This window comes from Mesoplodon mirus (genome assembly GCF_964341445.2).
Source record: "Mesoplodon mirus genome assembly, chromosome: 5".
NCBI classification, from domain to species: domain Eukaryota; kingdom Metazoa; phylum Chordata; class Mammalia; order Artiodactyla; family Ziphiidae; genus Mesoplodon; species Mesoplodon mirus.
The window spans coordinates 60,576,006-60,598,734 of NC_138980.1; the positions used below are offsets into that span (position 1 = coordinate 60,576,006).

The following is a 22,729-nucleotide window of genomic DNA, read 5'->3' on the forward strand; positions in this document are numbered from 1 at the left end:
CTTCTTCAGAGACAAAGCCACCCTCTCTTAGCTGGTCTACTTCTATATCCTGGAACTTTGTTTTAAAGTAGGGAAAACATCTTCTTTGACAGTTTGAGCCTCCACTTTTCCCCAATTATTCTGAGTTTCCCTGCTGTCAGCTCCCTGTTATGCCTTTAAATCTTTGAATATTCACTCTTATTTGATGTCTAGGTGTATAATATTCTGAGTAATAGAGAAGTAAATCACCAAAAAACACAGAAATGGAACAACAATTTTTTTAAACAACAAAAAGTCCAAAGATTTCTTTATAGTTTCATAAAGTTCTCACAAGACACTTCAAACTGAACAGATGTTTTGAGAGAAAATGATTCTGATGACTGTTTAGGTGTTCTTTTCAAAGAATTAGGGGGATTATAGGTCTTCGTTTTTTCGACGTTTAGTATGTACTTACTCGAGCAGAAATTTCCAAAGGAAAATATAAGCGGAACTATGACGGGGATGTGGATTAAGAGTCAAGTCAAGCTGGGTTTGAACCCCAGGTGTGCCCTATTCTACTTGCTCTAGAATAATTAACATTGCTGAGCCTTGGTTGCCTCACTGATAAGTGCTATTAGTAATATCTCCTTTGGGACTTCCCTGGTGGCAATCCGCTTGCCAATGCAGGGGACACAGGTTCGATCCCTGGTCCGGGAAGATCCCACATGCCACAGAGCAACTAAGCCCGTGCGCCACAACTACTGAGCCTGCACTCTAGAGCCTGCAAGCCACAACTACTGAGCCTGCAGCACAATTACTGAAGCCCACGTGCCTAGAGCCCATGCTCTGCAGCAAGAGAAGCCACCACAATGAGAAGCCCGCACACTGCAACAAAGAGTAGCCCCTGCTCACTGCAACCAGAGAAAGCCCGTGTGCAGCAACAAAGACCCAACCTAACCATAAATAAATAAATTAATTAGTTAATTAAAAAATAATAATAATAATATCTCCTTCATGGGGTAGTCATGAGCAAGAGAGAGAATGTGTACATAAAGAAATGAGGACAATGCCTGGCGCATCAAGTTGCACCAGACTTGATTTTGAGGTAAACAGCTTTTATAATTTCGTTGCTTACCAACTTCTTTAAAATATGGGGGGGAAAAGGCCCTTCTTCATAGACGCCATGAAGATTGTGTAACTCTACTAGCCTTCGGGTTAACTCTCTAATGTTTCTCTCAGTCCCTGTGCTTTTGTCTAAGCTTATTCTATTTACTCAGCCTTCAGAGTATTACAAAACTGAGGCATGCCACCATCTAGTCAATATCATTTAGCTCCGATGAATGGACAAACAGTAATGACTCCTCCAGACTGTTTGTTTTGCCATTTTAATAGTTACTTATTGAAGAATCACTGGCTAATCTATGATATGACAGGTTTTGATGTCTCCCAATTATGGGCACATCATGCAATCTGTGAATTAGAGCTCTAGTCCTTTCCTGTGGTGGAGATAGACTTCGCAGCTCCTTTGTTGCCTAATACGGTCAAGTCCAAGAGCCAGGGAGATGGGGTTCTTTTGACAACATTCACATTCATTTCAAGGGAAGCATCAATATATTACAAGGTGGTGTGGAAACATGCAAATGTTGCTAAATTTGTAGGAATGAAATTATTTCAAGCATACTAGTTAACAACTGTTTACAAATTGAGGAAAGAAAAATAGTTCTAATCTTTCACTTAACAAACTCTTATTGAGCCTTGCTGTGTACACAGTGCTGAAATGAACCAACAAACTGCTGATGAGACAGAGTTTTTAATTCACGTATCTATTTAACAAACTTTTATTTTGTGTGTCAGGCACTGTACTTTAGGCACTGGGAATCCAGTGGTGAAAAAAAAACACATATAATTCTGTCCTTTGTAGTTTACTGTCTACTGGAGGAAACTGTTACTAAATGAACAGTCATAGACATAAATCTAGAGCTACATTTTGGTGAGAATGATGCAGGAAAGATGCCCAGTGCTAGGAGGGTAACATAGTAGAGGGGCTGACTTTGCATTGGCAAGAATCCTTCCATGCTGAAAGGATGACTCATTTGAAATGTGAAGGATAAGGAGGCATTGACTCTGGGTGGAAGAGGAAAGAGCATTCCAGGCAAATGCAAAGGCTGTGCAGTTGGAGTGAGTGTGGTGCTTTCGGGGAATTTAAAGGACAATGTATTTTGACCTAGAGGACAAAGGCAAGCGGATGTGTGTGATAAAGCTCTAAATTCCTTCTCTTGTGATACTCCAAACTGCCTTTTTAGTTTTGCTTTCATTCATCCCTTTTTGATTCATTCAGGCATTAAACAAATGATTATTCCATGTCATTATTCTGTGGTAGGCACTGTGTTAGGTATAGATACAACAGTGAGTAGGTCCACAGACCCTGGTCCCAAAGATCTCACAGGAAAAGAGAAAAGGATGCCCAGGGATCACAGAGGAAGAGCATTCACCTTGGCCATGGATTATCAAGATGAGGATGAGAAGGAAGGGAATTGTAAACAGAAGAAAAAGTACGTAAAAAGGTCCAGAGGCAAAAGAACGCTTGGCAAGGTGGGAAACCTTGAGAAGCTCATTGAGGCTTCCGGTGTAGACTGTGAGGTCCTGATTGGATGAAATGAAGGTGGAGATGTAGGCAGTAGCCAGTCCTTAAAGGGTCCTTTAAGCTGTGCTGAGGGTCTTGGACTTTTTTTCCCCCTGAGAGTCACGGGGACCCACTCAAGGACTTTAAGCAGGGCATTGGCATGATCATATCTGTACTTTAGGCTGATCATATTCATGTCAGCATGGAACTTGGAAGATTGGCTAAGAAGCTACTGCAGGAACATTGCTGAGAGATGATATGGCCCAAATTAAACTAGTGGCAGTATAAATGGATAGATGGGGACAGATTTTATGGCTGTCAGGAAGCTGGAATTTAGAGAACTTGGCATCTGACTAAATGTAGGGTAGAGGAAAAGGTATTAAAAATGTCTTTGGTTAAAAATGGTTTTCTGGTTTGGGCAGCTAGATGGACAGTGGGCACCACTCAAAAGATAGAAAACACAGAAAAAGGAGTGAGCTTCTTAATCAATGTGTTTCTTGATCTATAAAGTAGGCATTATTTCAGTCATCTTGTAGGGTTGCCTGTATTACACTAAGAACTAAGTTCCTTTCACAGAGATGTCCAGCAAAGAGCAGCAATTACTTCTATGTACAAAGTTACATAGAAGCAGTTAGCCATCGGTATTGGGAGACCAAGCATATCAGAGGAGGTACTGCAGGGCTATTGAACTGGGCCTGAAATGATGAGTAACAAATCACTAGGGCATAAACAGAAGGAGGGGTGACAGGAAACATTCTTGGCAGAGCAAGACAGGCACAGAGCTCAAAGGTCTTCAAGAAACTGGAGACGGCCCACTGTTCCTGGAGCATAGGATTTGTGGAGGAGATGGCAGACATTGAGCTAGAAATCTAGGGATTCTGGGAGCTCTGTAAACCAAACTGAAGAGTCTGTCACCCCTAGGCCAGCATTTGCTAAAATTTTTCTGCAGAATATAAATTTTCTATAGAATGTTAATATGGTCAAATTAATATGGAAAATTCTGGTTTAAACAAAATTAACTTTATTGCAGGACTTTTCAGAGCTTTTTAATTGGCATTACAAATCTCCAACAGAGGGATCTATCTTTTTTTTTTTTCTCAAATTACATACCTCTTTTCCTGGAACACTGATTAGCACCTCAAAAAACACTAATGGTTCTGTGTCATTGGGTTTAGAAAACTCTTTTCCAGGCAATAGGGAACCATGCAAGGATTTAAAGCAAGAAAGAAAGGACCAGATCTATCCATTATAAAGGTCGTGCTCACTTAGTGAGGAGGATGGACTGGGAGGGAACTGAAAGCTTGATGGCCTTAAGAGTTGAAATGAAAGAATAAAACCTCAAATTCATATATGTCAAAGAGGGGGCAGTGGTGGACGGGATACATATGTGCAGTAGCGTGAGCGTGCTCGTGTGTGTGTGTGTGTTTTGATAATATATTAGACACTCAATGCAAATGCTGCTTGTAGCTTGTAGACACTAAGGAGAGGCTTTATCAAAAACTATGAAATTCTTTATCGATATGATAAATCGTTATTTCAAGGGTTTTATCTATTTGTGATGCCTTTTGATCCTCCTATCATTCTATTAGAGACTTTTAAAATCAGTTTCCCCAACCAAGTACCAGTAAAGTTAAGAGACTTGCCCAGAGCTCCAGAGTTGGGGAAAGGCAGACTTGGCCTTAGCTCTTCTAACTTCAAGTCCAGGGCTCTTTTCATTCTGTCATTTTCCCTCTAAGCTAAGACTTGAGCTGGAATTTGAAGGATACTTAGGATTTTCCTAGGTTGAACAGATAAGCAAAATCTTTTTGGCTAGGAGGAAAAAGTAGAAGAAAGGACACAGAGATAGATACATGCATGACATGGCCAATAGGCTAGGAAGCGTCCATGAGTCCGCCCAGCCTTCAAGGCGGGGCCTGCTCCATGGTGTGACATGTCCAGTATATGTTACTCCTATGCCTGTGCTTGCATTAAAGCTCTGCTGTCAGTCTTAAAATTCCCAATACTAAGAACAAAGGGCCCCATGTTTTCATTTTGGATTGAGCCCCACAAATTATGTAGCTACCCCTCAATCAAGTGTGTCATTTGTCCCTTTTACATTTTGAAGCTGTTCTCGCTCAGCTGAATACCTCTAAATTCTTACATTGTGGTTAATCTACACTTGATTAGTCTCTTATGGACACATAAGGTTTAGCATTTATCTTTGCAATTGAGGTGTGAGTTGCTTCGCAGTACCTAAAAAGGCTAGTGCTAAGCACATAGCAGGAAGGTAATGCATGATTGATGTTGAATGAATCTATGCCTCCATCATGAGCCCACTGACATGAACAGTTTCACACTTACTTGTAATGGAACCATGTCTTTGGGTTAGCTTAAAAAAAAAAAAAAAAGAAGGTATGGGGACAAGGAGCACATCTGCCAAAACAATTCAAGAATGAGAATTGGACAAGTGAATAAACCTGGGGTCCATGTGGACATCAGAGCACATAATAATGACAGTCTGCAGTGCCTCATAGCAACAGCTAACATTGTTTAGGTGTGTATTATGTGCCATGGACTGTTTTATAATATTTTATATATATCAACTCATTTAATGTTTACAACAACCCTTTGAAGAAGATACTATTATTGGTATTTTGCAAATGAAATTGAAGCACAAGGGGATTAAGTAAGTTGCTCAACATCATACTGCTAGGAAACATCAGAGCCAAGATTTGAACTCAAGCTGTCTGGTTCTCAAAAGTCCTGCCTTCAACCATTCTCCTCTTATACTTAAGGGACCCATCTTATATAGAAGTCTCACATCTGGCCTTACCTCAGTAGTATTAAGAGCTATGTATGTGTTAGCTATTATTAGTCTCCCTATAAAAATATAGGTGGGGGCTTCCCTGGTGGCGCGATGGTTGAGAGTCCGCCTGCCGATGCAGGGGACACGGGTTCGTGCCCCGGTCCGGGAAGATCCCACATGCCGCGGAGCGGCTGGGCCTGTGAGCCATGGCCGCTGAGCCTGAGCGTCCAGAGCCTGTGCTCCGCAACGGGAGAGGCCACAACAGTGAGAGGCCCGCGTAACGCAAAAAAAAAAAAAAAAAAATATATATATATATATATATATATACACACACACATACATATATATATATATACATACATATACATATATATATATGCACATATATATGTATATATATATATGTATGTGTATATATATATATATATAGGTGGGAGGTAGTGACAGTGTAATTTTAAAATTGAATTTAACTTGAGTCCTCTCTTTGGTCCTAGGTCTTTTTTTCCCCCCTTTTTCTGTCTATGAAATAGGTGTGATGAGTCAGCATTTGGGAGCAAGAAGTGCTCTAAACTATGTTTTCTTCTGGGGAGAGAATTCAAAACCTTTATTAAATTCTCAAAAGCATCTGTGACCCCCAACATGTTCAAGTCACTGCTCCAAGGCCTTATGCTACTTTTCAGATGTAAATGCATAAACTTTTGTTATCATACTTTGTTCATCCTTGTACTGCTGCAGATGCCAGATGGAAATTACAGAGGTCTCTATTTGAGGGATGTTTAATATAATTATTTTCACTCTGTATTTATTCCATAAATATTTATGGAGTTTTAAAATATACTCAGACTTGCTTATAAGTTCAAGGTCCATCGAGCTCTTGAATTCAGCTTCTAGAATTTCTTCCTTTAGTATAGTGATGGCCAGGGTGTTACCCTTGTTTACGCAGCACTTTGTATTTATGAAAATGTTCTCCCACATGCTGAGCTAAGTTTACTATGTGATATGTCCTGTAGCTTCCAAAGGTGCCAATACTTAGAAATTTCCTTCCAACGAAGGAGAAAGAGGCAGAATGTGGTGGTGTAGGAAGAAGATGATTAACGCTGATTCTCAGTGAGCATGAAGGCTGTCTTCCCAGACCTCTGCAGCCTTGGGTCAGCGGGGAATGATGCAGGCCCTTCTGCAGCTCTGCTCTGGCCCACCTCAGAGCAGAAAAATGGAGAGCAGCATAGCTCAGAGCTTCACCTCATTCAGCTGTCGCTCCATAGTCAACATTTCTGAGATGTCTTTCTTGACCACTCTGTATAAGGTAAAATAGCACCCCTCCCTACCATCAACCCCAGCCCCTGTGTTGCTACCTGACAGTATATTTTTTGGCTTTATTACACGAGGACATACTATTCAGGGAGACAGAGGTGTTTTTGTTAAAACATTGCTCATTGCTGTCAAAAATGAGGAAGATGAAGAGGATCAAGGAGCTTGCTTATTTCAGTTTTACCCAGGGTTGGCCCCTGGGACTTTTTTTTTCCTTCCAGTTTTATTGAGATATAATTGACATACAGCACTGTATAAGTTTAAGGTGTACAGCACAATGATTTGACTTACATACATCATGGAATGATTTTCCCAATAAGTTTAGTGCACATACGCCATCTCATACAGATACAAAATTAAAGAAATAGAAAATAACTGTTTTGCGTGTGATGAGAACTCTAAGGATTTACTCTTAACAACTTTTCTATATAATGTACAGCAGGGTTAATTATATTGATCAGGTTGTACATTACATCTCTAGTACTTATTTATGTTATAAATGGGAGTTTAAACTTTTTGACTACCTTCATCCGATTCCCTCTCCCCCTACCTCTTGCCTCTGGTAACCACAAATTTGATATTTTTCCATAAGTTTGTCTGTATGTTTGGTTTCTTTTTTTTAAATTAATTTTTTATTTTTATTTTATTTTGGCTGCATTGGGTCTTCGTTGCTGCGCGCGGGCGTTCTCTAGTTGCGGCGAGCGGGGGCTACTCTTCATTGTGGTGCGCGGGCTTCTCTTGTTACGGAGCACAGGCTCTAGGCGTGTGGGCTTCAGTAGTTGTGGCATGCAGGCTCAGTAGTTGTGGCTCGCAGGCTCTAGAGCGCAGGCTCAGTAGTTGTGGCACACGGGTCTAGTTGCTCCACGGCATGTGGGATCTTCCTGGACCAGGGCTCGACCCGTGTCCCCTGCACTGGCAGGTGGATTCTTAAGCACTGTGCCACCAAGGAAGCCCAATATGCTTGGTTTCTTGTTTTTGAAGTATAATTGACCTACAACACTATGTTACTTCCTGCTACACAGCATAGTGATTTTTTTCTATATGTTTCAAAATGATCGCCACCATAAGTCTAGTTATGATCTGTCACTATACAAAGATATTACTTAGTTATTGACTATATCCCCACACTGTACATTTCATACCCACGACTCCTTTATTTGGCAGCTGAAGTTTGTACCTCTTTAATCTCCCTCACCTATTCCTTTCCTCCCCCTAGCCCCCTCTCCTCTGGTAACTACCTGTTTGTTCTCTGTATCTATAACTCTGTTTCTGTTTTGTTTGTTTATTTGTTTTGTTTTTTTAGATTCCACGTAGGAGTGAAATCATACAGTATTTGTCTTTCTTTGTCTGACTTATTTCACTAAACATAATATCCTCTGGGTCTATCCATGTTGTTGCAGATGGCAAGATTTCATTGTTTTTATGGCTAATATTCCATTTTATACACACATACACACACACACACATATACACTATATCTTTATCTATTCATCTGTTGATGGGCACTTGGGGTGGTTTCCATATCTTGGCTATTGTAAATAATGCTGCAATGAACACAGAGGTGCATATATCTTTTCTAATTAGTGTTTTAGTTTTCCTTGGGTAAATATCCAGGAGCGAAATTGCTGGATCATATGGTAGTCCTATTTTTAATTTTTTTGATGAATCTCCATACTGTTTTCCATAGTGGTTGTAGCAATTTACATTCCCACCAACAATACATGAGGGTTCCCTTTTCCCCATATCCCTGTGACTTTTAAAAGAGAGTAGTAATTTCTCCCCTTGATATTGCCCTTAAAGTACTGGGGAGTTAAGTCAACTTAATTGTCTAATAACTTTCTATTTACCCTCTTAAAAAAAAAGTAGTAACCAGTATGTGCCAGGCACTCTACTAGGGCCAGATATAGTGCAGAGAACAAAAACACCCCTGTCTCCCTGAATAGTATGTCCTCGTGTAATAATTAAAGCCAAAAAATATACTGTCAGGTAGCAACACAGGGGCTGGGGTTGCTGGTAGGGAGGGGTGCTATTTTACCTTATATAGAGTGGTCAAGAAAGACATCTCAGAAATGTTGATTATGGAGCGACAGCTGAATGAGGTGAAGCTCTGAGCTATGCTGCTGGCTGAAGGAAGGCCTCAGGCCAGTGGGAACAGCAGATGCAGAGGCTCCGGGGTGGGAGTTTTCTTCCTGGTGTGTTTGGCAGACAATAAGGATGCCACTGTGTCTATGTGTTGGGTGGAGGGAAGGAGGTTGAGACAAGAGTTGGTGATGCTGCAGGTGAGAAGTGAAAAAAAAAAAAAATAGAGCTATAGCAAGGGCCAAACCTTGCCAGCATTTTAAAAGAGTTTTACTCTGAATGTGTAGGAAGCCAATGAAGGGCTTGGAGCAAAAAAGTGACATGACGTGATTTGCATTTAAAAAGCCCATTCTGCCTGCTGCACAGAAACTATTCTGTAGCGGGGCAAAGGAGGGATCACACACTCCTTAGAGTCTATTGAAACTATCATGATGAGATGCGTTGGTAGCTGGAGCGTGGTAGTAGCTGTGGAAGTGGTGAGGAGTGGTTGGATTCTGGATGCATTTTGAAGTTAGAGCTGGCAGGATTTGCTGATGGACTGGAAGGATGTAGGGAATGAGAGAGGAGTCAAGGAACAGGAGATAGAGCAGGTCTGGGGGGGTGCCATTAGGGATTGAGCTGCCTGGTGGATATCAGGGAAATATCAGATCAGCTGTTGGTGTTATTAGCCTGGGGGTCAGTGGAGAGGTTTGTGCTCAGTATTCATTTAGGAGTTGTTTTTTTTTTTAACATCTTTATTGGAGTATAATTGCTTTACACTGGTGTGTTAGTTTCTGCTTCATAACACAGTGAATCAGCTATACATATACATATATCACCGTATCCCCTCCCTTTTGATTCTCCCTCCCACCCTCCCTATCCCATCCCTCTAGGTGGTCACAAAGCACCGAGCTGATCTCCCTGTGCTATGCAGCTGCTTCCCACTAGCTATCTATTTTACATTTGGTAGTGGATATATGTCCATGCTACTCTCTCACTTCGTCCCAGCTTACCCTTCCCCCTCCCCGTGTCCTCAAGTCCATTCTCTACATCTGCCTCTTTATTCCTGTCTTGCCCCTGGGTTCTTCAGAACCTTTTTTTTTTTTTAGATTCCATATATATGTGTTAGCGTATGGTATTTATTTTTCCCTTTCTGACTTACTTCACTCTGTCTGACAGACTCTAGGTCCATCCACCTCACTACAAATGACTCAATTTCGTTTCTTTTTATGGCTGAGTAATATTCCATTGTATATATGTGCCACATCTTCTTTATCCATTCATCTGTTGATGGACACTTAGGTTGCTTCCATGTCCTGGTTATTGTAAATAGAGCTGCATTGAACATTGTGGTACATGACTCGTTTTGAATTATGGTTTTCTCAGGGTCTATGCCCAGTAGTGGGATTGCTGGGTCATATGGTTTTATCATCAAGTGAGTGGCAAGCCATGAGATTGGACGAGGTCACCTCAAATGGGACTGCGGATAGAGAAATCTGAGAACTTTGAACTCGAGTGTGCTTGTAGAGGTCAAGGCAATCAGTGAGGAGGTGCAGCAGATGAGCTTGAGAAGGAGTGTGCATTGAGGTAACAGGAGAATCAAGAGAGGGTGGTACCTGGGAATCAGTGAAGAAAGTGTGTTTAGGAAGGAGGGAGCGCTCAACTATACACACAAAACTGTTTTGCATGCAAGTGTTAAAGGCAGTGGTGCATCTAATTCAATAAGTCTTCAGAAATCACACCACTGATCATGTGACCACACATTTCTACTCTCTGATCCAATCTAAAAGACTGTAATAGTGTTCAGCTGGATTCCTATAACTGTACCTTTAAATTTCTCCACCTTTAGTGGCTGTAATAGAGTCCAGATACCCAGCTGTGAAAATTCCTTTTTTAGTAGTGACATCTGGTTATTTGGCTTCTTCTACTGGCTGGCATTGAAGCCATAGGTGTTGAACTAAACAGTTGGCTTATTAGGGTGGTAACTATACAGTGACTGAATTACATCTTTCTTGCTATCTGGTATGTATTGTTATGTAGTATCATCTTAGCACTTTTAGAATCTTGATCTTTTATCATGTTATTAATTCAGCTTGCTAGTTTTAGGGGGAAAAGCAGATTGGGTTCAAATTTACTATTACATATATATGTACACATGTGGGTTATGTCTATATATTTTTTCATATTCAGTTTGTATTACTTTAAATAGTTGTGAGGGTCATCAGGTTAAAGTTGCTTGGTTTGGTTTTAGTATTACAGTCTAATTCAAGTCCTTGATAGATGAAAATTTTCCTTTGGAAGAATACGGTAAAACTCATTTTGTGAGTGGAATAACACTTTTGGAATAGTTCCTCTATACTTGTGCTTTAGCCACTAGGCATGTGCGGTTATTGAGCCCTAAAAATGTGCCTTTTCTGAGAGGCGCTGTCAAGTGTAAAATGCACACCAGATTTCAAAAACTTGGCATTGGGCTTCCCTGGTGGCGCAGTGGTTGAGAGTCCGCCTGCCGATGCAGGGGACACAGGTTCGTGCCCTGGTCTGGGAAGATCCCACATGCCGCGGAGCGGCTGCGCCCGTGAGCCATGGCCGCTGGGCCTGCACGTCCGGAGCCTGTGCTCCGCAACGGGAGAGGCCACAACAGTGAGATGCCTGCGTACCGCAAAAAAACAAACAAACAAACATAAAACTTGGTATTAAAAACAAAAGTGTACATATATAGTTAATTATTCTATATTCTATATATGTTGAAATCAATTTTTGACATTGGATTAAATAAAATATTTTCATTTTAGTTTCAAAAAATTTAAACATCATTAAAATTAATTTTATCTGTTTCTTTTCACTTGTTAATGTGGCAACTTGAAAAATTTACAAACAAAAATGTGTCTTGCATTGTATTACTTTTTGGGTAGAGTTGTTCTGTGCATTTGATAGCATACACATTTACATCAGTGTCTCTCAATTTTCAGGTGTGCACAAAATAATTTTTGACCTTTTCAATACAAAGTTTCATCTAAAAAGTATTTCATAACATTCAAAAAAACCTTAAAAAATTTTTCTTACTACAAAAATGATACATGGGGACTTCCCTGGTGGTCCAGTGTTTAAGACTCCAAGCTTCCAGTGCAGGGGGCATGGGTTCAATCCCTGGCTGGGGAGCTAAGATCCCACATGCTGGGCTGTGCAGCCAAAAAAAAAAAAAAAAAATAAAGATCTAAATTTTCTTTGACAAGAATATGAACCACAAGGAAAACCACACATAACCACTGTTAAGTATTTTCATATATTCCTTTTGAGATACACACATTTTTTTGACCATAAAAGGGGACCAGTCAGTATACATTGTTTTTTGACTTTTTTAAACAACATGACATGAATATCTGTACTTGTCATTACATGCATTTAAGTTATTCTGCACTAATATTAACCTGAGGGCTATATCATACTCCTAGAGGTAATAATGGTTTATGACAGCAGAGATTTTTTAATCTTTAATAACAGCTTTATTGAAACACTTTTTTTCTCTTCCAGTTTTATTGACATACAGCATTGTATAAGTTTCAGGTGTCCAGCATGATTTGTTGTACATCATGAAATGATTATCACAATAAGTTTAGTGAACATCCATCATCTCACATAGATATAAAATTTTTAAAAAAACAGGAAAAAATTTTTCCTTGTAATGAGAACTCTTATGATTAACTCTTTTTAACAACTTTCATATATAACATACAACAGTGTTAATTATGTTTATCATATTGTACTTTACATCTCTAGTACTTGTTTATCTTATAACTGGAAGTTTGTACCTTTTGAAACATCTTTCTAACGTATTCAATTCAGTGGGTTTTAGTATATTCAGAGTTGTGCGGCTATTGCCCTTAAGTAATTTTAGAATATTTTCATTATTCCAAAAGGAAATCCCAAACCCATAAGTAGTCACTCTTATTCCCCCACCTCAGCCCCTGGCAACTAATCTACTTTGTCTCTATGGATTTGCCCATTCTCAACATTTCACATAAACGGAATCATACAGTACATGGTCTTTTGTGACTGGCTTCTTTTGCTTAGTATGTTTTCAAGGTCCATCCATGTTGTAACATGTATCAGTACTTCATTACTAACTATAGCTGAATAATAATCCTTTATATAGATATATCACATTTTATTCATCCACTTATCAGTTGATAAATATTTGGGTTGTTTCCACTTTGGGGATATTATGAATAATGCTGCTTAGAATATTCATCAACAAGGTTTTGTGTGAATATGCATTTTCAATTCTCTTGGGTATATACCTAGAAGTGGAATTGTTGGGTCATATGGCAACTCTGTTTAACATTTTGAGGAACTGCCAAACTATTTGTGGTTGCACCATTATACAATCCCACAAGCAGTGTAAGGGTTCCAATTTCGCCACCTCCTCACCAACACAATAGAAGTGATTTTCAACTGAGAGGCTATTCATTTCTAAGAAGTACAGATCAGACTCTAGTGGTGGGTGGTTTGGAAAAAGACCTCTAAGTTTCTGTTGTGACCTTGACCCACCCAACAGACACACATACACACACACACACAGAGCCAGGCTCCTATTAGTTTGACTCTGGATATATTATTTCTCTCTACTAGCCTTAGTAAAATAGAGATAATTTACCTCATAGGGGCTGTTGTTAGAATTAAATGAGATAATGCTAGTGAAACCTTTTGCATAGTGCCTAGTACATAATAGATGCTCGATAAGCAGTAGCTATTAATATTATATCAGTGGCTCAATAATTTCCCACTATATGTACACACCATAATTTGCCTAGACAATTCTATTGTTGGACACTTGGCTTTTTACCAATTTTTAATAATTATAGACAGTGCTCTGTGAAAATTTCCTTATGGCTAAATTTTTGCCCACATCCATGATTATTTTCTTAGGATAAATTCTATAAAGTGTTATTGCTTGGTGCATTTTAAAGAAATTGGAAGACATTTCCCAATATATATTTTTTGTTTGAATTATACTGAAATTTTATTTTAAGACATGTCATCAGGTACTAGACAATAGCCCTTGAGCTTTGCTAAACTGGTTTCTTAAATCCTCACTTTGTACCCAACAAATATAATGCAAATACAAACTGTCTTGAGTAAGATTGTCTAAATTTAACTCTCTGAATTTAGTTTAAATTTAAACCACTGAATGAGAAAAGTGTCTCAGATCTGGACTCTTCGATTTTTGTATTTTTTCTATCATTGCTTCAATATCCTAGCCTGACAAGTGGAAGAGAAGAGCTACTGATGAAACTAAGCACAATGGATGTTTTTGTTTTGCATTTAGGCAAATCAAGGGCAAAAGTAAGGTGACAATCGAGCTTAAGCAGTAGAAAAGAACTATTCATTGAGAGTGAGCATGCAGCTAACTTTCCTTACGTCGTCAGATCTAGGAGCCTTGCAGGGGCCATCACTCACAGATCCACTGTGGCAATTTCATAACCAGCCTGAAGGGGATCAAACAAAGGTATCAGGTTTCCTCTGAAGGCTGTGGGAATGTTTATGGTAAAGGTAGGATTTTTAAGAGTTATTCAAATTATGGCCAAAGTTTGATCAGATGGTGGAATGTTCTGGAATTTGACACAGCTTGGGAGACTTAGTATCGAGGAATTGAAAGGAACTTTGCACAAGTAACACATATAAGTAGAAAGCTATATCAGCAATTAATGTATTTCTACTGTTGTAGTGGTAAATGTTTAACAATCAGCTCGGGCCTCCCTGGTGGCGCAGTGGTTGAGAGTCCGCCTGCCGATGCAGGGGATACGGGTTCGTGCCCCGGTCTGGGAGGATCCCATATGCCGCGGAGCGGCTGGGCCCGTGAGCCATGGCCGCTGGGCCTGCGCGTCCGGAGCCTGTGCTCCGCAACGGGGGAGGCCACAACAGTGAGAGGCCCGCATACCGCAAAAAAAAAAAAAAAAAAAACAAAAAAAACAAAACAATCAGCTCTCCCACCCCCAGCCCCACCCCCCCAAAAAAGCCAAAGCCCTGATTTATATAAGTTCTTTTTACTTCTATGATACAAGTAACCCATCATAGCAGATTTCAGATTTTAAGTTACCAACATGATGTCACTCAAAGCAGAGCTGGAAAAAAGATGTGTGTAATTGACAGAATCAGCTCTCAACAGCCAGCACATACCAGCTCCAGCACACCACTGTTTCTTTTCATAAATTGCTGGACTTGGATAATTGAGGGAATGTTGTACTCAGTAAAATCCACTAAGTATCCAGAATCTAGAATTAATACAACATTTTGAAGGCAAGATGTTTTGTTTTCTTCTCCTAGGTTAAATGCCACGTTAAAGGCTCACTCATGTGGTATTTATTACACGTTGTAACATGCACAATAAAGAATTGCAAACCTTGCTAGAAACTCAAGAGGTCATCCTCTGGGCAGGCAACGTGAACCACCTCAGAGAGACAGTTGTGCATTTGGGGCTGAATGATCCTAGAGAGGGATTCCATAGGATTCCATGATAGACAAACGTGATTAGGTCTGCACTTACATAATGTGAAAAATCAAGAAGGGATAATCCTAATTCCTTCCACTACTTGCACAGGACTTCGTGGCTTATAAAGGGCTTTCTGCAGGATGGTAAAATCTCTTATATCCAGTGTCTAGTGCTCGTTAAGACAGATTGCTAGGTGGTAAACTCAGGTTTCTAGGTCACTTGTGTTCACATGACTGACTTGTAGTGCATCTCTCCAGTTCTCTGCCAGTGGAGACCTCATGAGCCACCAGGAGGCCAAAGCGACATTTTTGTGAGGTCTGGCTATGGGCCAAGCCTGTATTAAGCACTTTCTTTACAATGTCTCTGAAGCCACTCAACAACCCTATGAAGTAGTTCCTATTATTTTCTTCCAATGTTGCAAATACAGAGGCTAGAGATGTTAAATTACTTGCCAAAGGTCATGAAATTCATAAATGCCTGAGCAGGGACAAAAAAAATCAGTACTGTCTGACACCTAAAGCCTATATTAAGAATCTCTAGACTGGCTTAGGTCAAAGGTTTTAATAAAATTGTAGATATCTAATGTGCTGATTGGACAGCATGACCTGCAAGTAGTTTCCAATGTAGGCAGGGCTAACTTAACTGGGCTAGGGGTATGTGAGAGCACTGGGGGAACATAATAAAGGTGATGAAAAAAAGAATATGTTCCCGTGCTGTCATGCTAGATTGTGTAACTTAAGAAGGCTGTGTATTTGTAATTGCCCTTTTCTGTGTAAAGCACAAGCCTGAATTAGGTCAGCCTTTCAGAGCATCCTCTGCTGCCCCTTTTGTAGCGTGTGGCCCCCTTTCCATGAATTGTAAGTTAGATACTAAGTTCCATGATGGCAGAGACGACTGTACATCTTCAGCACTGATGTTGCTGAATCTTTAGTCCTATCCCAGTGGCTGACGTGGTAGGTACTTAAATATTTGTTCCATAGTACTGGTGGTGATGATAGCAAATACTCAACAAGTGATTGCAGCATATTCTTTCCAAGTATTATCTCATTAATCCTCATAATAACTCCATTAACTTTTTTTTCTCCCTAATTTATAGATTAAAAAAAAAAACCATGGCTTGGGAGATCTTGTAACTTGCTCAAGGACATAATAATAAGTGGCAGAAAATCAGCTTTGCTTGATATCAGAGTCTTGACACTTAACATTATGCTCTGGTCTGTTAATTTATAATGTATTTGTTGTATCTCTAAGAAAGCTCATATTACTAAAATCAGATGATAGAATTTCAGTTCTGTGAAGAAAGGGACTCTGTTTTGTTTTAACTGTATCCCAGCACCTACAATAACTCTTGTCATATATTAAGTGCTCAGTAAATATTTTTGGTGCATGTGCATGCAGGAATGGGTAGGACAGTTATTTCAATAGGAATAGGAGTTACAAGCTGGAAATTTACTGGCTTACAACACACTTTGTTGTTGGGTTTGGGGGGGCAAGAATTTAAATAAAGGTAGAGCTTTAAAACCTAAATATCACTGAACAAATTCAGCAATTTACTCATTCATCTATGAAAGATTTATCTCCATTCAGTAAATATAATTGAGCATCTACTAAGTGCCAGACTCTTAATAGCAGAGATATAGTGGAATGGTTGACAATTATAAGTAAACAAATATTACAAAAGGCAAATGTTCCATGAAGAAGGAAAAAAAAGATGTTAAGACAAAATACCAGGGGCAGGGACTATGGGGAGGCCAGGGAATGCCTCAGTGAAGTAGGGGCAGTTCAGCTGTGATGCTGAAGAATGCCAGGAACACGAGGAAGGGGCACAGGGAATGAATGGCATGTGCAAATGCCAAAAGCTTTTGGAAAGAACTTGACACATTGGAGGAACAGAAAGAAGGTCAGAGAGTCTTCTTAGAAATGGTCTGTGTAGTCCTCTTACAACTACAGGATTGCACAGGGCTTCCTTCACTCCCTGACCTCCTTTACTGCACATCGTTGTGTTAAGGAACAAAGCCAATGCTGTATTTTTCTTGGTTTTGGTTGGAGGGGATGGTTCCCCCCTGCCCATAGCAGAAAAGAGTGGTTCACAAAATAGAAACCTTGGAATCTACTTAATCTACTTAATGGAGAGCCATCTAATTTGCCTTCTCACAACTTGTGTCTTAGGAAAACATTGCCTATACTGTTGAATAAAGTAAATGCAGGAAGAATTTTGTAGGAAACAGGAAAGGGAAAATTTAGTAAACCCAGAGGCTTGATCTCTGGAGGGGACTTTTCTCCCATTGCTTACAGTGGAAAATTCCTCAAGCACAGCCTGGCTAACGAGACTGGGCCTTCCTGATTCATCTTGCAACTCTGTTCCAATCTAGCCCACATTCTAGAAAGATATGGGTGAGAATATCCCAAATACTACTCCAAGGTCTCCAGTGGCAACGTAAGGTCATTTCAACTCAAAGCAAGATGTCTTCTCACTGCTTTAAGATGAACTTAGCTTTTCTCCCCTTTCCCCTCCCCCCCCCCACTTATGCCTACCTGCAAGAGAAGCTGGACTATGTAACTACAGATGAGCTGACCTCTGGAGCCTTGGTGATGGATACAGCTCATCATGTGAAGAACCAGCCATGGCAACTGGAGCTGAAGTGGATTAAATCAATTTGCACCAGTCTTCATCTGTTCCTGGAATTTCATATGTGAATTTGGCACAAACAGTCAAACAAGTAGGAAAGACTTAACCAACAGATGAGAATAAAATGGAATCTACTGTAAGATGAACTTCCCCGCCCCAAATTATATCAAAGAATATTTCTCCTCTCTTCTCCCAGAGAGATGCGGTTGCTTTCTGGAGATGAGGACAATGCCATTTTCCACCTGCCAGAAGCATCTGTTGTTCATGGAAATCTAATGGCAATTCCCAACCTCAGTTAAGGACTTGTTTTCCCTTTTTTTTTTTTTTTTGACTTCAAATACTTTCTAAATTGTGTTAGCCGAAGCATTGTATGTATATAATTAACTCAAAGGTCCCTCTGGGCTCATCCAGCTAAACTGGTGGAGCTTCACTGAGCAAAACATTCGCTGATGGTCTCTCCCGATGTCTCTCCCTGCAGTGACACCCACTGAAATGAATGCCTTCTGCAAGGGGAAATCGGGGACATTTCTTTTCCAAACTGGCTTTCTAGTGATTTGGGTTGCTTCAGAAATGATTGTAGTTGTTTCATAACAATAACGATCTCATTTTCTTTCAAATATGGAACTTGCAATTTGCGATTCGGGAAAAATTGGGGTTGCGGTGGGATTCTGTATTTTCCTCCTAGTTGAAGTAGGAAGGTAGGCCTCTTTCTGGTATTCACTGGTTCTTTGAAGTTCCCTCAGGGAAGCAGTGGCGCTCTGCTGGCACAGGGCTCCAAGGCGCAGGGCTCCACTGTACCTTTCAGGTGGAGAGCAAATGTCAGCGGTTCCTCCAGTGCTGTGTCTTCACAAGGAAAACCCGCAGGGGGGCCTGGAGCTGTTTGTCCAAAACTAAGTGCAAAGGGCTAGGGAAGGTGGACATTTTCAGACTGACTATGTTGACTAGATTCATAACTCAGCCCTCTTCCTCCCTCTGCCAGTGTAGACACAGACGCCTACAGGTAGAAGAGGTTTTTGACTCTGTTTGAAAGGGAGAAGTTAGATGTGATCCGCAGAAAAGTTCTGGCCCCAGCTCCCCGATCTATTCCTAGAGCAGAGAGGGCTTCAGCTAGGCTATGAGCATTCTCTCCTCTCTGTGTGAGGCTTCGATCCCCAGGCCTCGCCCTTGACCTTCATCCAGAGACCACATGCATTATGGAAGGGTCAGCAAAAGGGACCGGGATGTAGACTTCCTGCCTACCCAAGGGAACCTACTTCTCTTTGCGGTCCTGGAGCACAGGTGTCCGGAGAAAGGCAGCGAGCTAGGGACTCTGGGTGCTGGAGTAAACGCCGCCCTGAGCTGCGTGGCGCTAGGGGGAGGGAGGTTGGAAGAGCGCGTCTACGCTTTTCACGTCAACCTGCAAGCTAGCTGCTCGCTGCCCAGGTGCGGGTTCGCGGCTGCGTGCGCCCCACTGCAGCAGAGAGCAGCCGCAGCCTCGGCCTCGGCCACCACCGCTGCTGGGGAAGAGTCCTGGGGCTGCTGACGCGGTTGGGAGGAGCCTCGCCTTTAATGCACCAGCCGCCTCCAGCCTCCTCCTGCAGCAGCAGCGGCAGCTGCGAGTGCGCGCGTGTGGGTGTGAGGGTGAGTGCGCTGGCGCCGGCTGCAGCGCCCTGCCCGGCTCTCCGCCGGCTGCCGAGCCCCCGCCAGCTCGAGCCGCCCTCCCGTGGGACCAGCACCCTCCTCCGGGCCGGGCCCGCCTGAATCCTGACCCTGCCATCTCGCCACTGCAGCTTGGGTCCAGAAAGGCACCATTTTGTCGCGGCTGCCCGCTCTCCCAGGGGGAGGAGGGATCTTTTTTTGCATTTCGGAGCGGCTGCCAACGAGGGGAACCTGTTGGGCATCTCCCCAGCCCCGCTTGTGAGCGCCTCCGGGGCGGCGGGCGGGACCAGACCCCTCGGGGCACGGCGCATCTTGGCACCCGGAGGCAGCGGAGGCAGGCGCAGCATCCTCGCCGGGAATTGGAGCTGGAGTGAGCGCACCGCGGGAGGAGCCGCCGCAGCCTCGGAGATCCCGGGCGGAGGAGGTGACAGCTCCATTGCCGGGTTTTTATTTTTTTTCTCTCTCCGCCTCCCCGTCTCCTCCTCAGGCTCGGACCATGGTGCAGTCCCACTGGCTCCCCTGCCCCCCTCTCCTGTGAGACTGGCTGCGGGGAGGGATCATGGATACTTGTCTGCCGGCTTCTGGTTCCCACGCAAGTAAGCCTGCTGTCAATGGAGGAGGACATTGATACCCGCAAAATCAACAACAGTTTCCTGCGCGACCACAGCTATGCGACCGAAGGTAACGCCAGCCCCGCCGCATTCCGCCGCTGGGGAAGGGCGCAAGTTGCGGATCGCTGAGCTCCGCGGGCAGCCGGGCGAGTAGCGGCGGAGACTCCTGCGGGCCCCGGGGCTGGGGCGGGGGCTCGGCTCGCAGGGGCAGCTGCCGGTGCGCCCCACATCCATCCGGGCTCCGCGAGGCGAGCCGGGCGTTCAGCAGCAGGTGGACCCGGCGCCCACGGGAGTTAAAATGGCCCTCGGGGATGAGGTTTTTCAGGGTGGGGCTCCCGGCTGGAAAAATGACCCCCCAAAGGCAGATGATCCCTTCCCCGAATATGTATGCAGGGGTCGGGGTGAGGGGAGAGATAAGAAGGAAGGGGGCCCGAGAGGTGGGTCCTCCCCTCTCTGAGCGGAATGATGTGTGTCTCAGTGGCTGCAAGGGTGGGCATGGTTTCATTTCCTGCCCGTTCATCTCTCCGGCCGGGTTACCTGCTTAGACAATCAAAAGCCCAAAAGGCCCGTTGAAAAAGGACGAACCCCTCTCCCCTTGGAAGTGCATTAGCAAGATATAAAAAGGTGGCTGGGGAAACAGTGCTGGGGCGGCGAGCGAATGAGTGTGACACGTGGGGCGAGCAATGCGATCAGTGGGGCCTTTAAAAATCACCATTATGAATTCTGCAGCAGTAGTTTCTGCTGAATCAACAGCCAGCAGAAAGCAAGAGGGTTCAGTAAGCTGAGCTTTGCCAAGAGGTGAAATTGTCGTGTGTGTGTGTGTGTGTGTGTCTCTCTCTCTCCCCCCGCCACCCCCCAGCTTGTTCTGACATTAGCCTGAGTGAGGTGCAGGCAGGAAAGGAAAGTCAGCAGGTGGAATCTCATTTGCCTTTTGTGTGGGAATAGAGAGAGGAGGCTTTTTTTTTTCCCCAAATACCAAAACTTTTGCATTTTTGCTTTCATTTTGTACCTGTCAGCCTTTATCCTTAACCACTCCTATAAAGTGTTACATTGTCACATTGTGATATCCACATGAGAAAATATGTGTGAAAGTGCTTTAGGAAAATGTAGCAAGGCATGTTAATTTAAGATTCTTCTTATTATTCTTGGGTGCTAACATTTCTGTACTATTTAATCAAATCAAGACTATTAGAGAAATGTGATGGGCGTGGTGGTAGTAAGAGTTCAAGTTCTGAAAGATAAAAAGACACACAATTTGGGGGTAAAGGTGGCATCTTCTATAAACATCCCTGGAAGTTTTAGATAGAAAGAATGCCCTGTGCTATTGAAAATACATGCTTCGTTCATCATCGTTATTGGAGAGAATCACACCTAATGCGTCCATGGCGCTAGAAAGATCAAGCAGAGCTTTATGAGCTCTGGCTTTCAGGAGCTTAGAAGTGGCTTTTAAGATGTTCAGCAGCCTGTCCCTGCCCCATACCAAGCACCATACTTGCTGATTCTTTTTACCTGCCTGGGGACAACGTGGTGGTAAGATGTTCTTCCCCATTCTTAGTGCTTTGTCCCTGACTCACCAGATAGAATATGATCAGCTCTGGGTCAGAGCATATCATCCAACAGAGAAGTTGGCTTTCGGGTCTATTGTCCTTGGGGGCACACTTTTTTTTTTTTTTCTTTTTTCTATTTGAGACAACAAAGATAGAGGGCTGCCTTCATGTTTTCTTCTATATTGCATTATGCCTCCAAGTGCAGGCAAAGGAAACTTACTGAGCTGGGAAGATGGGGAAATTGAGGCCATGTGCATAGCACTGTCATCTGTAGAATGAAGAAATGAGTTAAACACGGCATTCCTTATCGCTTTCAGGGCCCTAGATACTACCTAATCTTTCCTATTTGATGACATTTTTGTAACCTCTGGTTCTGAATAAAATATCTGGGTTCATATAGTCTGAAATGAGGCATGAGTTTATAGCAAAGAACTTTCTAAAATTTTTCCAAATCAGCCTCTTGGATTCCTCCCCCCACCCCCCAACTGCCACCACACTGAAAATTTAAACAAACCTTTATTTCACAGTATGCTTCCAGGTTTCTTTACCTGATCTTAGTGAAGGTCTGGGAAGAAAAAAAAAATGGAACTTAGACAATGTAAATTGTGTTTTTACATGCAATCCCTAATTGCATTTTAGGGAACATTGACCTGGCCAGAGGGGGAAGTGTCCTTCTTCTGATGATAAATACCTTCAAAGTGCTAGTGCACCTCGAAGAAACCCCACTAGAACAAAATATTCTTTGTTACAATCGTCTTCATTGGGGGCTTGCCACAAAGTTCTCTTCCCTTTATTAACTTAAACCCACCTTCTGGGGAATTAATTTCTAGGTCCTTCTATAGACTTTGCTTTTCTTTTTGCCTCCTTTGATATTTCTGCATTTTCCTCCCTTGCCCAGATATGGCAGATTTTTTTTTATTTTTCTGCAAAATCTCCTTCGCAGTTATCTCTGAATTTTTCTTCCCTTTGCTCAGATCATTCCACACTGCAGTATTCTATTTAAAGCTGGAAGGTTTTTGCTGTGTAGTTAGTGTGAAGGACTCTAAGCTCAATTTGCATTGTAAGTGGTATCTGCAGGCAAG

At 42.3% G+C, this 22,729-nt stretch overlaps 1 protein-coding gene across 3 annotated transcripts in view; it reads left to right on the forward strand.

The window, feature by feature from the left end:
- Positions 1-22,729, forward strand: part of PPP2R2B (protein phosphatase 2 regulatory subunit Bbeta) — a gene marked incomplete at both ends in the record, with an annotated part of 456,792 nt that overhangs the window by 143,956 nt on the left and 290,107 nt on the right. For 2 of the 3 annotated variants that reach the window (XM_082622565.1, XM_082622564.1), the window contains one exon: positions 19,977-20,170. The exons of the other annotated variant lie outside the window; for it this stretch is intronic. In XM_082622565.1, coding sequence (XP_082478691.1) covers positions 19,977-20,170 — 194 coding nt within the window. The remainder of the gene's footprint in view (positions 1-19,976; positions 20,171-22,729) is intronic. 3 annotated transcript variants of the gene reach the window in all.